At 33.9% G+C, this 18,459-nt stretch overlaps 1 protein-coding gene across 1 annotated transcript; it reads right to left on the bottom strand.

Moving 5' to 3' along the window:
* Positions 1–8,793: 8,793 nt before the first annotated feature.
* On the bottom strand, positions 8,794–11,350 carry LOC127704986 (tripartite motif-containing protein 42-like). The gene has a single exon (XM_052209235.1). The coding sequence runs from the start codon at positions 11,316–11,318 to the stop codon at positions 9,444–9,446; it is 1,875 nt and encodes a 624-aa protein (XP_052065195.1). The 5' UTR covers positions 11,319–11,350; the 3' UTR covers positions 8,794–9,443.
* Positions 11,351–18,459: the final 7,109 nt, after the last annotated feature.

Raw genomic sequence — 18,459 nt, 5'->3', positions numbered from 1 at the left:
GGGTTTGAACGACCCTTTGGTATCTTTCGCCTCTCTTTTAATGCCATCAACTGATCAATTAGTATAAGCCATCCTTCCATCATACTTCCAAAAGAATTTTGAAAAATGTTTTTTTTCCATGAAAAAAAAATCCCATTTTCCTACAGATTGAATTCCACATGGATGCATAAAGTAAAATTTTTACAGAGAACATAAAACTATGGAATGCGGTTTGTTCCCCAAACATAATTTTGTTGCGCTTCAGCAGTTCAGCCTCATTGTCTGTCCGCTATGGGACCGAGTCCATTTGCATTTATTTTTAAAATAATACCGTTTCATTACTAAATGGGATTTGGATTTTTGAATTCATATATCATGACACTTATATACAACAAAACAAACATGTCAAAACAATCAAAAGGCATATGTGAATATCGACAAATGGAACTAAGACGAAGGTGACTGAGTTTAACAGACCCATTTTCTTAAAAAAATAGTGGAGATTTTCGAAATTTGTAATTGTTGACATGTTCACAGACTCTGTTTTTTCACTGTTTTCAAATGGTCAGAGAGTAATAGTTACTTTTATGAGCATGATATTCAATGTACTACATATACTAGTAGTATAAAAATAAGTAGATGTGGTATGATTGCCAAGAGACAAATATCCAACAAAGTCCAAATTACCTGGATGCAAGGAACTATAGGTGCCTTCGACAATGAGCAAAACCATATACTGTATGGTCAGCTTTAAAAGGTCCTGATATGACAAAATGTAAAACAATTCAAATTTAAAAAAACAACCTGAAATTATGAGAAATGAATTCATGAAAATAAATGACAGCAGCAACCAAACATAAATACTGAGTTACAGACTCCTGACTTTGGACAAGGCACATTACGAATGTTGCGGGGTTATACATGTTTAACTATACTTTGCTTCCGGGATAAACTTCTGATTTGGACATGTTGAATACAGAGGATTCTGTCCCTTAAATATGAAGACATTATTAAGGATGCAAGCTATGAAATGTACATGTATTCCCATAAATTTAATTTTACACCTCTACATAACAGTTGCATTGTTGCTTCAACAAAATTCTTTGACGGAAAGATAACAATTGGAATCCAGCATATCTTGCATGCACAATGCATACATGAATCACTCATTGGTGCTTCCTACTATATGCATACTAACTTTCCTATATTCCATTAAGGACATTATACTATGGCATTTATATGTTTTCCTGTTGTTTTTTAATTAGAGATGGGGTTTTTTTGGCAAAGAATAAAATGAAAACTGTAAATTTTGAAAGGCAATTTTTAACCTATATTTTATTATTCAATTCAGACAGCTTTTTTGTTATTATATGACAATTCGCAATATTCAGAATTGTGAACTTGGAACTGCATAAATATGATTACTTCATACATTTTGTAGTCCTGTAAGTTTCCATTTTGCTACATGACAAAGTTATCAGGAACAACATTCAGCAGCCTGATGATTGTCCAAGAAGACACGAAAACGTTAGCTATATGAGGTGGTACTACAAAGTTACTTATTACTCAATAAAGCATATCATGAATTGTACATTTTACTAATGAATGTTACAATAATTGTTATTATATCATTCTCACCACAAGTATACACAAATTTTAATCTTGCTTCATTAGTCAAATTTAAGAAATTTCGCTAATCTTAGAAAATAATTCTTCCATAATTTTATTTAGTTTTGTACATTTAAAGTGAAATGAAATTCGTCTTCTACTTCTAAAAGGCACAAGGGACAAGTTCTCTCTTCTAAAGGAGTTTTAGTATGCCGACATTGTTCAATTTAAAGAACACTATTACTTATGAGAATTTTTGCACAATTTAATATTACTTTTTTGTTAATGCTTAACATAAAATTGGTTTCCAATTTGTAATTTCCTTTAATCTGTCTTAACTAACTGGTATATTTGATAAATGAAAAAGTAGCCTCCATTCAACAATCCGAACAATAATGTAAAGTTTAGAGGAAATCAATTCAGAAATACTGGAGTTAGTGCTCTATTTGTGAAAAATTGCCTTACATGTAACAGTTAAAGTTCCGTATATTTGGAACGACAAACGGAAAAATAAAGAAAAAAATCAAAAGGGAGCTTCCTTTCATCAATCCCCACAATAAGGTAAAGTGTGGAGGAAATCAATACAGGAATACTGGAGTTAGTGCACGATTTGTGAAAAATTGCCTTAAATCTAAGGATCAAAGTTCCGTATCTCTGGAATGACAAAGCCAAAAATAAACAAAATCGAAAGGGAGCTTTCTGTCGTCAATTATAATGTTGTGTTAAAATTATATGAGAATTGGTTAAAGCGAATTTGAGTTATTGTACGAAGTGTGTACGGACGGACGGACATTGGTATACCATAATACGTCCCTTCTTCGACGGGCGTATAAAAACTGGAAACATACCCAGTTCAGCTAGTACTGCTAAATTGACAGCTGTTTAATTAACTCTAATTAGAGTTTTTGCAAATTTAATCTGATTTTTAATGGAAGCCAATGACCAATATTTTGATTCTAGATTTGTTATATCTTTAATCATATGAAGAGACCAAACGTCACTACAATAAAGAAGTATAGGTCTAACACAAGTGAGGTAATACATTAAAATCTTAAAAGATTAACAGTTTTCTAATACAACATATAGCTTTTGAGATTTTTTTTACAAAGAAGACTCATAGCCACAGTGAAAATACCAGAGGGTTTAAACACTTATATTCTGTACAATGTTCCAAAACATTATCAATAAAAAACAAACTTGTCTTTTGTAAGTTTTTTACCAGATTTGTTAAAAATTACGTTATGATATCATAAGGTTTTGTCGAGATTTTATTTAAAATCCCAACTACTGCAAGTATAAACTTAGCTTATCAAGGGATATTTGTAGGCCATAAGTAGTTTCAGAAACCAGAACTAAATCATCAGCATAAAACAGACATGATATCATTAAACTTGGGTGGTAAATAGGGGGTAAATCATTTATATGATGAGATAAATAATGTTATTATGCACTCGTATTTACGCAGCTTAGTGTTCTATAAGCACAACTCAGAAGATGAATTGACCAATAACAGTCGAAGAAATTGTCCCATAGCATTACTTCGGATTTCACCCTGTGTAATAATTGGACAATTTAGACACTAGTGTCCTGATTCTCTACTTGTGGGTCCTGACTAATTGGACAATTTAGACACTAGTGTCCTGATTCTCTGCTTGTGGGTCCTGACTGTATGCAGGTAGGTCCTGATTTTTAATCCAAATCAAACATCGAAGAATCAAAAGTATTGGACAAAGAATTGTATTCAATCTGATTTGTGACACCTATTTGAACTTTGGGCATCCATTTACCTGTATAATCAGCGTTTTCAAATCATCGTGACTACATATATTACTTAAAAGGCAACATTTTCAGTTCAATATCCGATAAAACATATTTAATTATCATAGTTTTATTAAAACTATTTAAAGCCTTAGCATGGTTATTTCCAGCAATATAGGGTCCCTCCTAAAACGTTTAAAATGTATTCAGTATAAGATCGTTTAAATTGATACCAGAATCATAAGATATGCGTAAACTATCCTATCAACGAACCGATGTATTTATTTGGATTTTTTCTATTGATTGGTCTATTAAGAAAGGATTAATACATGTACGAGTTCAGATAATTAGTAAACTACTGGTGCCTCTAGTTTACCCCCTAAAACATACGTTGTCTCCCATTAAATAACAGACGCTAGACTTCCTTTTCATACAGGATTGATAATCACTGACTTGTGCAGGACTAGGATGTGAACAAAACCAGAGACATACATTACAAAGTCTCTGACAAAACTAATACATGTACTAGTCACCGCACGTCCTTTAACAATGAGCAAATCATATATGTACCATATAATAAGCTATAAAAGGCAATAATTACTTTAGATAATAGTCCACTCACTGCATTATTTATCCGGAAACAAGCAAAAAGAAATAGAACCATACCCCTTTGACAACCTCCCCCAACTGACGCATGCGCGCCATATACCTTCATCATCATTGTTCCTGGAATTACCACGCAACAAAGGGGGATGAAGGGGAGGGAACGGGACCTCTGATTTATGAAGGTGAGTGTTTAATTTACAAAAGTAAATTCTAATTCTAAGAATTTTATTGTTATTACATTAAATACCTCACCTTCATAAATTTAGATAAATAAAATTTATCAAAGCGCTGAATCCACCTCACCAGGAGGAAGAAAAAAACCTGTTGCGCCGCAACCAAAGGTCCTAAAGAATAGAGGTTGTCACAATGATTGCGCATGGAACGTAGATAATGGTTAAATAAGGCGCCATCTGACCTCCAAAAACCAGCTTGCATAATTTCCGACAAAAATGGTGAAAAATGCGCATCTGGTCAGGGACTTTCTATATTAACTTTTAGAAAGTCCCTGATCTGGTGCAGAAAAAAATGGTACCGTTTATGTTATTATAAATATTCCACGAAGAGGCTAAGGCTCTAACTTCATGAGTTTTAACTTTAACTAATCAATACTTTAGATGAAAAAGACTTATAGGCCAACATGACAATATTGCACATCCAGGTAGAAATGGTTTTGGCAGAATTGTCAGAAATTCACTTTTCAATAGGAACAAGCTTTCTGTGAGTATTGTATGGCAATACATAGTCCTCTACCGATTAAAAATTCATTGTATTGGAACAAAATTCTAACTTGATCTATAACTTGTCATGGTGTAAACTATATAACAAATATCAAGTCAATATCTTGAAGCATGACGAAAACAAGTGTTGAAAACTGATTATTTAAGTGAATTTTCAAAGTCCAAGGATCATAACTCTGCACAAAATCATCAGACCGAAACAAAATTCAAACTTGATCTGTAACTTGTCATGATAAAACTATATACCAATTTTCAAATCAATATCTTCAAGCATGACGAAAAAAAGTGTTGAATACTGATTATTTAAGTGAATTTTCAAAGTCCAAGGACCATAACTCTACACAAAATCATCAGACCGGAACAAAATTCGATCTTGATCTGTAACTTGTCATGATAAAACAATACACCAAATATCGAATCAATATCTTTAAGCATGAAGAAAAAAATTGTGGAAAACTGATTTGCCGGACGGACTGACAGACAGACAGACAGACGGACGGAGTGCAAATCTATAGTCCCCTTCGACTTCGTCGGTAGGGGACTAAAAAGAAGCCAGGTATAAAAGCAAAGTTCTCACAGGACACAAGATCTGATTACCTGCAGAAGAAGGTATGGTAGGAACAGTGATTAACCCAGAACCTTTTTCAGGTAATTGATATTTAGCTAACAAGGCAGGATCAGTGAGAAGAGTGACTAGGGACTCAACAGTGCAATCAGGAGACAAGACTAAGAAAAAGACAAGGCACGAATTTCACTCCTTCTACGACCAGTTGCCAAAGCTACCAGAAAACAACATTTATAAGATAAATGTTTGAAAGAGGCTGAATGCAAATGTTCAAAAGAAGGATACCGAAGAACCTTCAAGACTAAACCCAGGTCCCAAGAAGGCGCCAAACGCCTTTGACGAGGTCTTTCAAGGCAAAAGTTTTTAATCAATAAGGTAAAAAATATCATTATCGCCAAATTCTGAACCTCCAGAAAGAGATATAGTTCTGGCTATGGCAGATCTATATCCCTTAATATCAGAAGGAGCATAACCCTTGTCTGCATAGAGATGAAGGAAAAATTCATCACTGTTGAACAGTAAATTAGAGAGGATCAATTTGTCTAGACAAACACCAAGAACAAAAAATTGACCATTTGGAGTCATAAACGAATCCGATAGACTGCCTAATTGACCCAGAGATACGCTTGACTGCTCCTATAGAAAAGTCTCCCTTTTTGAGGGAATTCCTGATAGTAATCAAGCGTGCAGATGAAGATTTGTGAGGCCCTGCTGAATCTTTCTACCCTTGAAATAAGAAAATAGATCGTGACGAAATGGTTTGGAACCAGAAAGAAGAAGTGTAGATCTGGAAACCACGACTGTATTGGCCCTCTAGATAAGCTCCCCAACCCATCAAGCTTGCATCGTTGAACAGAGATAGAATGGGGTCTGGAGGGTCGAACAATACAATACAAAAGATTTTCTTCCTGGAGCCACCACTGCAGATGAAGTTACAACCGAGGAAGAATTTGAATAGGTGCATCCCAAAGCTGAGAAACTGGGTGCCAAAGCTCCGACAGATACCACTGATTTTGGACGAATGTGAAGTCGATCTAGTGGATGACATCCATGACGGATATCAAGAAACCGACCAGCTGAGAAAACTGGCGAACTTAGACAGTTGAAACCTGCAACAGGGCACCGATCAGCTGATGCACCTTGATAACTTTCTCCTCTTGAGGAAGAACTAATCCCATATCTCTTTGCAAATGTTCTCCCAGGAAAATCAAATTTTGACTGGGGATCATCTTTGATTTTTCCCATGAATTAAAAAAAAACAGTACATTGGTAGCCATTTCCTCCAGAAAAGAACGGGTATGATTCTTGGTTAGAAAATCGTTTAGGTAGGAATGAATTAGCACCGCCTTAGAATGCAAGTAAGATACCACCGTTTGAAAAGTCCTAGTGAAAACTAGGGGAGCAGTAGAAAATCCAAAAGGTTTAACCTTGAAGCTGAACACTTTGCCTACCCAAACCAGTCTCAGGAAATGACGAAACTTGGGAGAAATCGGGATGTGAAAATATGAATCCGTCAAGTCTAGAGATGTCGTCCAAATCCCTGTATGAAGAGACGACCTGATTGACCTGTTGGTTTCCATTTTGAAGTGGGGGACCAACAGATACTGATTCAGAACAGAAATGTATAGAGCCGGTCTCATTTTTCCAGGAATAAAAACCTAGATGGAAAGGAGGATTAACCTCTTCCAACACACCCTTCTGAACTAGCATATTCATCTTGTCTTGTAACAACTGATTCTTTTGAGAATCCTTTGTCAGAGACAGATCGATTGGAACAGGAGAAAGAGGCGGCAGTTCCAAAAAACTGAAGCTCCAATCCCCTCCGTAAAATCGAAAGAATCCACTTGTGAATTGTTTACTTGTCTAAAGTTATCAGAGACCATTGTACAGAAAGTGGGAAAGCCTGTCCCCACTGGAAGATGAGGAAGATAAGCAGGTAAAATTTCCTCTTTCATTGGAAATAGATCTAACGGAGGTGACAACACATCACTTACCCTTCTTCATGCCCTTTCAAACTTTGGCTTTCTTGCCAACAGAAAGGTTAGGACGACAATCAGCTGATCTCTTCATGGCCTGTGAAGAAGACGAAGATGAAGAAGCCTTGGGCTGACGATTAGAAGAAGACTTGTTGGACTGAGAGGTCTTGACATTTTTTTTCCCATCAATAACCTTGACATCAACCCTGACAACAGGAGGTGCGTTATTCGCCTTTTCTGGAGCTGATCCGAAGAAATAGAGAACAAATTGTCCTTAGACAAAAGCGAACTGAGACGACTCTCCTGACAAGCCTCTGAAACAGTAGATTAGCCAAGAATGTTGTGTCTCCTAGGAATAGTAAAGTTGGCCAAGGTGTCAAGAAGAAGGAATTGAAAGGTACCAAGGCTCTTATCTACCTGTAAGAGCATGGACTTCAATTCAGAGAACTCTTCTCTTTTGTCATTCAGAAGAGACCCAGCTGAAGCTAAAAAATGTTCAGCTGTCTCCAGAACATTGCACATACTAGTAATCCTGACATTATTCTCCGACTTAACATAGGAAGACTGAGAAAGTCTCAGCCCGTCAACAGGTTTAGTACATAATAAAGCTGAAAAAAAACCTTACCACAAACTGGAACATACTTACCCAAGGATGATCCATGAATATCAAAATTCCTAGATCTTATCTTCCTAGGATAAGAGTTAGGTCCAACACCAGCGAACTTGCTCCCACTAGTTTTGGTAGTGTTAGCATTGTTCCCAGCAAAAGATTTGTTAACAAAAGACAAAGCAACTTTTATGTGCCAAACTTTTCCTTGTAATTTGTGTATATATACCTCAGAAAATGTATCATTTTATGCATAGGATAAGACTTTTTGTTATTCCGTATTGGAATTCTGTATAGCTTTTACTTTTTTTCAAGCGCATAATTTCGACCATTTCAGATGAATAACTTTTTCACATTTTGAACTTCGAGCCATTTGTTAGATTTTTATTTATTAGAAAAACTGATTTAAAGGATAAATATACGTTCTTCGTATTATTAAGCTTGATACTTTTTTTTATCTTTTAAAATAACCACAAGGAATAGGGAAAGGGTATTTTGCACCGTTTGTTATTTTAAGCAGTCACCAGATGTATGCCTGGTGTCTTTTCTATCAATTATACATATGATCTGCATCAATGTTCTTTAATATTTAGCCCCTACTTAAATAAAAAGAACACAGTACAAGGACTTTCTTATCACCGGCACATTGTCAGGACAATTTCTTTTGATGGACTTGTACCAGTTTTGCAATACGATTTTATTTCAAATAAACAGTTATATTTATGAAAATGTGTTCTTAATCCACTGTTAAACTACGGACGAGCATGGTTTACATATACACAACAAGTGTTTCTAGAATATAACTTTCATAAGATACGCTTGAGACCAATACTTTGGAACTAAAACAATCAAATGTTGCAGAGAACAAAAACCAAATGAGCCGAAACTGTACAGGAAAAATCACCAAAGGTTAACTTTGACTAAGGGAGTTGCAACGTATATAACAAATAACATTAATTTATCAACTGAAAATTTATTATAGACAAAATATATCACACACGTTATTCATCCTTTCATGCCAGCCTGATGTTATGTGTTCCAATTTTCATTGTTAAAGTACTCGTATACATCTATAATACTAAAGGAACGAATTTGCCAGATTTTCAGGAAAAAAGCTTGGCTCAAACCGAAAGAGATTTGGATTGTGCATGCAGGTCTCGCATTAGCACATTTATTCGTACAAGCATAAACCATATTTCCGTTTTTTTTACAAATGCATTTTGTTCATGCACGTTTGGAAACTGAATTCTTCCAACCGTAGAAAATGCTAGAATTTCAAGACGTTAGAAATATTCATGTTGTGTTTGACCGTTGTTTAGTTTGCAAGTTACATTCTTCCAGGCCCCGTTGTATTCCGTTTAATCAATAATTACATGTTCTTACAGTTGATAAATTCGGGGTTTTCCCGATACGCTTCAAATGTTATTAGTGCTGTCTTCCTTCGACCCGTAACAGTTTTAAAAATAGTATAGACTGACAAAGAAATTCAATGCCCATGGTATAATCAAGATAATTGATCAGGCCTGACCAGCGATGGTTGCATGTTTGAATCAAGAAGATATTTCATTTACTGGTATATTCAATTGGCGTACATCAAAACTAAATTATCATTGGCAAGAAAAAATTGTCATCTTCTTAAAATGATCGAACACCCACAAAAAGCCACATTCATCTAAAGTGATATGATTTGTTTTATATATGATTTTATCACCATTTTTATTATTCAGCAAGTTTCGCTGAAAAACACCGCCCTCAGATAAAATATCGATAAAATCCTTCTCATAGTCCGCTACAAAAATTTGTCCGTAATTATCTACAGTTAAACCTCGGAATTTTGCACCTTTTCGTTCAAATGTCTCAAGAATTGTCCCATGTTTATCAGCGATAACAACAATGTTGTTGCGTGATGAAAAAACAAGATTTGAGTTCGAAGTTTCCGCCATCAAAATAGTTTCGCCGGTAAAAACGTGAATGTTCCGCAGTTTCTTTGTTGGATCTTCGATTTTTATTTTGTTACGAACACCTTCTTGTTCTGTTACTTCATAAAATACTTCTTCGTCCATATTATACACAAGTAAATTTCCACTTTGAATGAAACAACCAACCAACCCACCTTCAAATGGGACTTTGTATCCATCTCGAAATTGTGTATTTACTTTCTTCGCTGCAGACTGTCCAGTCCAGAACCATAATTCATCTGCAGATTTTTTAAGCATTCGTTTGCTTTCGACTGGTGGTGTAAACGTAGAACTCACAACCCCATTGCGATTATAGAGACTAACTAAATTCTCCGTGAATATCCACGTATTGTATTTATTGGCTGCAACGATATCTATGATTTTGTTTGAAAGTGTAAAAGTATGTTCTTTGTTCGCTTCAGGGAATATTGCAGGCATTGGCAATTTTTGGTATAAAGGGGTAATAACATTTCCTATTGCACAAACATTTAGTTGTCCAAATAATTGTTCAATAGTCGAAGTATTGAATTCGCCACTTTCGTATTTCAAGTAATTTAAAGAAAAAGACCTTCCCGTTTTGTTCAGAACTTTGTCAAGATGACAAGCAATGGTTAAAAGACCATCCGTAAACTGTTCATCTGAAGAACTGTTTATGAAACCCTCAGTTGTCTTGATAAGACCAGCAAGTGACAATTGTTCTGTTTCTATCTCATTCAAGTAAGTATTAATTACTTTAACATCTTTCTTTTTAATGATGTCGATTCTAGCCAAACTTTTGTTTGTCAGTATATCGACGGTATTACAAAATACATCTTTAACACTTGTAGCGTGTGCAATTATATCTTTCTTCGCTATGTTACAGTGTTTGTGATACATATTTTCCTCTTGTTGAACCAATTCTTCGGTGTTTTTGAGAACTGATATTCTCGATTTCAAGCTTGCTGTTCTGGTCAATAAAAGTTTCTTCCTAGTCTGAATTAATAGTGTCAAGTTCTGGAAATCGTGCATACAATGGGATTTTTCCGAACATTCACTACATAACAAGATATTACAAGGCTTACACAATAACGTCAACTCTTTTCTATGTTCCTCACATTCTTTTATTGACTTCACATTGTGTTTGTCCAATTGATCTACTTTCAAGTTCTCCAGCGAGTGATTCTGTGACGTTTTTATTTTCCTATGGTAATCACGACAGTTCAAACATAAATTTATCTTACAGTCAAGACATTTAGCTACTGCAGTATTTTCTTCAGAACAAAATTCGCAAATGTCTGTGGAGTTATTGGCTCTGTGAGGTTGTTCAAATTTGAAAGAATAAGATTTTAAACCGCTTACCCCTTTGTCTGGTATAGAAATGTGTGTCCTACATAACGGACAAGTCAGATAATTGTCATGAACATCCAGTTTTTCGAGACATGGTGTGCAAAAAGAATGGAAACAGTCCAAAAGTCGCGGTTCTGTATACGGTGACAAACAAATCCCACATTTTGATTCGATTTCTGAATAGTTCCCATGCGCCATATCAACTTGATCTTTGAAGCCTGGCAACACAACCAAACAACGAAGTTTAACAATTATATACAAGTTGAAGCTTTTCAAAAAGCTAGTATGACTTCAGCATTTAATCAATATGAAAAAGGAAATGTTAGTGTAACAGCATCTCAATGATACAAATAATCTAATATATAACCATTGGTAAATGCTCGAATAATAAAAATGTGTTTACAATACCGACGTTAGGTTTGTTATAATGAAAGAAGACCTTTGGCTGATGTATAATTTATTTGGTTTTAAAATGCCTGCGTTTTTTCTGACAAAGAGAAAAGATATTATGGTAACAATACATCACCCGCTGACTTTCCAAATACTTGTGGCTCTAGTTTTTCAATGTCTAAAGAATATGAAAATATTCTTGGATTTTATTTCTACAATCAGAATATGCATTACTGAATACGTAATGTACCATCTAAAATAACTAAACGAACACCCTTTATAAGTCTTTCTTTCAGAAGTGCTCAGTCTTACTTGTTAAATTTCTATACCAGAAGCTTACATTAGGGGTAAGTGCTCTTGTTATATTTTTGAATATACACTCTGTCATTTTGCATACCAGTTTTCTTGACTATTTAATTAATTATATTCAATGTCGGATGGTTTTCGGAAGTATTTGTCTAAGATGTGATCTTGCTCTGGTGATGTAAGACGACTAATCATTTTTACGCTGTAGCATTGTGTGGCTTTATTGCAGTAAATCATTTAATCATAAAACTAACAACTAGTCTGAATCTTCAGCCTTTTAATCACGTTTTGTTTTGATTACTCTACTGTACGTGTGCTTTCTCAAATGATCTTAGCGCCCATGGTTCTTGTAATGTGCGATTTAAACTAGCTCTGAAAAAAATATTCTTTTATTTTGAGTCAAGTGATCACGAAGAGCCAGCGCGATATTATATATGGAAATGCACCAAGCCTGATCAAATGGCGGACGTTGCAAATGTGTCATTATTTAAGGTAAATAAAAATCTCATTTATATTTCTTTTCTTTATTCTCTATATACGAAAGGCTAAGATAGTCTTATTTTATATTTCCAAATGATTAGTTGGTGTTCAAAAGTTCGGTTATGATTTTTCCAATGTCCAAGACAAATTGATCTGATGCGAGTAAACATGATACTTTGTAATGAACGATATTTTTTCCTGTATAACACATTTTATGTTCAGCTTCTTGTGCTATTCGGACAGATGCTTCGCATCGCATGGCGCATGCGAAGCAGGATATGACCATACTTGTGGAACACCTAGCTCATATCATTATTGATTCAACAAGAGTTTGCATTGCTCAAAGCTGTATTGTTTTATGTTCGCTGTTTACATTCTTCTGTATATTTGTTGATGCGATTGATTTGTCTCGGTCTTGTAAAGGTCAGAATATTTCTATTTTTGATTCGTCATTACTAATAATTTGTGTTCCATGTTTTCTTCATTACTGCAAACCAATGATTTATTAATATTTCAGGATCGTGGTGTTTAATTGATTTGATGATAAAATTTTAGCAATATTACGTTTCTTGAATGTCGTAAAATAACTAGGTATGACCAGGATATAATATGCATATTTTGCATTGGCTATTATATCTATTCTATATCTTATTAAAAGTGGTGAAAAGCCTGGTAGTCATACATGTAGTAAAAAAAAATTCCAGGACCAGAGATACATTTTTTAAGAAGACTCTTTGTTGACGACTTTAATGCACACATCTAACATACGGCTATATTATAATATATATCGTTGGAAAAGCTTATAATATCTATGTTTGTGTTGCCCAGTCGTAAAAAAAGTCTTAGACTGCAATTTCTGTTGAATCAGGTAAAGAATGAGCATTCGTAAATTTTGCTAAAATTAAACAAAATACCATTTTCATGTTCTTTTACGATATATATTTTTCAGAATCCTACATAGACCTGATCGATAGAATATAATACAATAATATAAAAAAAAAAACTTGAATTGATAGGTAAATTCAGCAATATAGACAAAACTGCAGTTCTTACAAAATCATCGAAAAATAAGAAAATATGCGGTAAAGCAAAATATTTCTTAGGAAATCAATATTTCTATGACCTTTTTAAAATGAATATATATATTGTTTGAAGTCCAAGGAAATATTTTGACATCATTTTAAATTGAAATTAATGTACATTGTTCTGGAAACAGCCTTCTATTGAAGCTTTTACAGTTGCCCAAAATACGGCCTTTTGCAAAAAGGGATCATTTTGCTTTTCTATGATTAGATAATACATCGATTGTTGTCGGTATCAGGATGAAAATGATTTCACACAACGTAAGAAGGCGTAATAAAGGTGTGAAAAGGAATACGCTAGCTTTATACACTAATAATATGTGTTTTAAGGTTGAACTTGTTTACCTTTAGTGTGTATGCTGAAATGCCAACATGACTTTGCTCTTAAATCGTTGGCATAATTGAAATCAGTAACTTGCATTTTGAAGCACTTGGTCGTCATTTACATTATATATTATATCATCTTAAAAGGAGGATGCTTTTGCTGTTTTTGTTTAAAACAGTTTTATGTTAAGAAGTTTAACCACGTTCAATAGCTGGAAGATACAAAGGGTAAATTAAAAAGTCGTAAACCGAGAGAAGCCATGGCAAAAAACTTTTATCCAAAATACAACATTAATATTTTAAAGTGCGTTTGAAAAGTGACTGTTAATCTTTGTATTTAAAATTTTCATTCCTTTCATACATAATATGTAATTGTTATGGTGACAGAATATGCAATTGTTCTGACATCTTGAAAATTAAGAAATTGTTCATCCTAGAACTTTGATCTTGGCTGCACAGAAATTATACCGTACAAATACAGACAGGGCAAACATATAGTACAAATGATATGCTTTCAGATTGTATATATGATTAATCAAGGCGACAGTAGTTTACCCGGCTATGTTCAAATCTCATAACTCCGTTAATAAGAGATAAATCAATGTAACAAACAAAAACTATTAATGTCAATCCACTGCCAACGAACCTGCTAGAATTCAAATTTGAATTCGAGTTTTGAGAAAATTTCAGCGGAATCATATTGAAAATGGGGAAAATAGTAAATTCTATACGTGTAGGCTGTTTAAAATCCACATAGAACAAGGAAATTCGTTGTCTTCCTCACGAGACGGAATTGAATTTCCCATGACAAATTATGTATGTCGATGAAAGACTGTTTCCCCTTTTTTGTTTATACAATGCTTATTTTTGAATTATTGACATGTCTTTCGTTTATTCGTCGCTACGTGTTGATAATGTTGAGCAACGAAATCATATACGATGATTAAAATTCAGACCTATATTAACTCGTTTGCTCGTACATATAAGCGAGTATATCACGAAAACAGAGAACTGTATTTTAATTAGATTGCATCTTTTGTTGTGTGCGTTCTTTTACTACAGTCTAAAGCAAGTGCGTTTTAGATCTGTATTAATCAGTTATAGAATTTGAGGCTTGTTTTTTTCCGAGGTGGAACTTAACAAAAAAAAAAAAAAAAATATAAAAAAAACACACATTTCATAAAACCTATTATACCAAATTTCAGTCCAAACTGATAATTATTGTATTTAACTTTTCCGTTTCACGTTTCAAGTACGATGTCGTGTAGGTGAAAAAATGCAGTCTACAAATTGGCACCAACGGATGTATTGGTCCAAACTTTGTAAAATAAGTTACCTGAAGCAAACTTCTTGATAAGATGAGTTCAGCCATCTGTTAATTACAAATCATTAAATCACTGTCGACACTTTTTCAGTCTGAGACTTGGGTTTTTTTATTAATCTACTATTAGTGCAAGTATAAGAAAGCTTTTCTTATCTCTCTACACACAATGTCAGTTTTGTTTGAATCAAAGTTTTCTCCATCCAGGAAATCACTGAGAACTCTCTTTTTAAGTTATGACATCATGTTGACCATTTTGTCCATCTTCCTATCTATCCTCGTCTTAAAATCATGGTCGGGATAGGCAAACAAACATATTTTTAACGTTTTCCTATAAGTTCAAATGATCTTTTTGGCATTTTCTAAGGTCCCAACTCTCTCAGACAAAGCTGATCTAAGATAGATTTAGCTATTATTTTGAGGTTCCTTTTGGTCATAGATCTCCTCGTTTTTTCAAGAATTTATACCTCTTTGGCTTTCAGATTTTAGGTTTGGGCGTTGAGAACTAGGTCAATCTAGAAAAACGCTTAGGACACAAAACTTTTATAAAGTGTTATTTTCATTATCTACAATACCCGTATGTAAACTAACATCCGTGTTGGTTAAAACTAGCATGTATTGATGATTTCTGTACAGTTCCGAGTTATTGTAATTATTTTCCCCGTTAAAATTGATTTTCAGTGGTAGAGTGGAACAGAATAGAGGGCGCCAATATAATACTATTCAAACAAAGACGTAAGTCAGTGAAACTATATACCACACCCAGATACTCAACAAAAATTACCCTTTTAACATCCGAACGATCTAGCATAACAAACATATTTCAGTAGCTGCGATTACTCTTAGATCGTGTCTTTTGTCTTTTATCGTTTTGCTAGTTCTAATTGCTTCGTGGCGATTTGATAAGTTAAGCCCCTTCCAAGTGATTTTACTGTTTGTTCTATCATTGTGCTGTCACACCACTGTCTCAGGTTAGGGAAGGGTTAAGCGCTTGCAAACATGTTTTAACCTCCCACATTATGCCTGTCCAAGTTGGGAGCCTGTAATTATGTGGTTGTCGTTGGTAACTCTGCTATAATTTTTGTTTGTTTATTGTTTTATCATTAATCAGACCGTTGTTTTTTCTCTCATTTGAATTGTTTTATATTTTGTCATGTCTTTATATAGCTTGCTATGCGGTATGGTTTTCGTTCAATATTGAAGCCCGTACTGTCATTGGTATGTCAGGTGGTCTCGAGTGGATAGTTGTCTCATTTGAAATCATACCACATCTTCTTACTTTTATATTTCATTTTGACTGAACCATGTGGTTTGATTGACAAAATTTCGTCTAAAAACTTAATATACATAATCCAAAAACACTTCACAGAAAAAGAATTGATTGAATGTTGATATAAAGTCATCTGAACATGACCTCTTATGAGATATCTTTAAATCATAGACGCTGCGCGAACAAATATAACGAAGAAGTCTGAAAGATCTTATTTCAATCAGATGGACCAGTAGAAACTTTAAGCAAACACAAATCTATAAATCATCAATATACATTGAACATTTTTTTAATGGCTTTTGTGGTGACATGATATATCTGATAGGGCATAGTCAGTAAGAGATACGGTATAATAAGGCCACTTTTTGGCCCTTTAATTCGAAAATCAAAACGTATTATAAATCTACAAAGGAACACCATTCGGATGTTCACAAGACATAAGTCTGTCAAACATCAGTATTTATTTTTATTTCTAAATTTTGTCTTGCATATTTGCAATAGGGCTTCAAACTTCTTTACTGTAGTGCAAAACAGCAAAAGAAAAACCTGCCAAAATAGCCTTATTTTGATATCTTAACATTTAGTTATGAGCAAGAGCTTTACCCCAAAAGATATTGGCATAAAATGTATTTTATTAAGAAGTACATGTGTGTAAAACATTGTTTGGTAAACCTCTTGCTCATGAACGTTTTTTTTTCAAAAACTATGCGTGAAATGGTTATGTTGAATTTCGTCTTTCAAATTAGCATTAGGGCTTCAAACTTCTTACATTTAGTGCAAAACAGCAAAAACTGCCAAAATAGCCTCAATTTGAGATCTTATGATTATTATCTAAAAATGAGCAAGAGCTTTACCTAAAATAATATTTGGCTGCAAATTGTATTTAACAAAGCTGTTAATGTTTGATAAATATCTTTTTGGGTAAACTTCCTACTCGTTTGTATTTTTATTTTAAAACAATGCGTGAAATGGCCATTTAAGGTCAAATACATAAATCATAGTGACATAGCAAGTGACCTTTCTGCACGTAAGTTTCCTGATTAAAGCAACTAGTTCATTTATTAAAAAATAAAAGTTTACTATTTTTTTGCATTTTCAGGGACGAAATGATGGCTCTTATCATACCTCCTCCTTCACTATTCATTTAACTTAAACATCATTCGAAACACTAAAGTTTTTCTATCCCCAGGCATAGATGATCTCAGTCGGAGTTGGCACAACTTTTTGGGATTTTTGGTTTTCAAATCTCTTCAACTAGCAACTCTTCATTGGCCCGTCACTGGTGAGACTTATATAGACGAAAAGCACGCCTGGCGTATTCAATCATAAGCCTTGTATCTTTGATGTGTTTTTAAAATAGATTTTTTTTTATTTTTCTCATATTCCAAATATAAACATACCCTTTGAAATACTAATTGTCGGTGTTTTTTTTTATTCAAAATCTTTACTTATAATATAATAACCATTGCCATCAGTCATTTTAACATTAGTCATCGGGGTTTTTAAAACATAAAATCACACTTTTTACCAGTTAAACTAGCAACTTTACGATAAATATAATCGAATACTCAAGAATTATATGTTTTAATCATTTCCAGTTTTGATTTTAGTGCCATAAAAAATAGAAATAACATAGCCTCAACATTTTCATATTACAAGGCAAAGTTCTCATTTCACTTGGATCAACTGATGGCAGGGGAAAAACAGCTACTTCTTAGTATTGAGTTGCTGAATTCTGTTTGGCCTTGCTAGATGTAGAGAAACACAGCCACACCCGGTCTGGATAGGGACATTACATCTATCTATATTTGGAAGAAATCCTTTAAGAAATACTTTTACAACTTTTTAAAGTGGTCTGTGTGCGATCTTCTATAAGGTAAGAATTTTTAAAAAGTCCTATTTTCCAGTGGCATTCAAATTGTTCCTATTTACCCGCCAGTCCATTCAGTATCTAGAAAATTGACTATAACTGAATTTTAGTTGGAGCAGTGTATAGAATATTTTTTAAAGTTGCTTCTTCTTTCTCTTGATATCCAACTTTAATTGTATTTGAATAAATACTTGTATAGTTGTGTCATATATTTCCATTGAAGGTGACACTGATGATTACAACAACTACTTGTTTCCTTTATTATGATTTATGTTTACGATAAAAAAAAATATATA

Source organism: Mytilus californianus, unplaced genomic scaffold, assembly GCF_021869535.1.
Source record: "Mytilus californianus isolate M0D057914Y unplaced genomic scaffold, xbMytCali1.0.p SCAF_1, whole genome shotgun sequence".
In the NCBI taxonomy this organism is placed as follows: Eukaryota; Metazoa; Mollusca; class Bivalvia; order Mytilida; family Mytilidae; genus Mytilus; species Mytilus californianus.
Note: the sequence above shows the minus strand (reverse complement) of the source record. Positions and strands in the feature narration are given on the sequence as shown.

Bases quoted from the DNA above. Each gene is read 5' to 3' on its own strand.
- LOC127704986 (XM_052209235.1), bottom strand. From the start codon at position 11,318: ATGGCGCATGGGAACTATTCAGAAATCGAATCAAAATGTGGGATTTGT.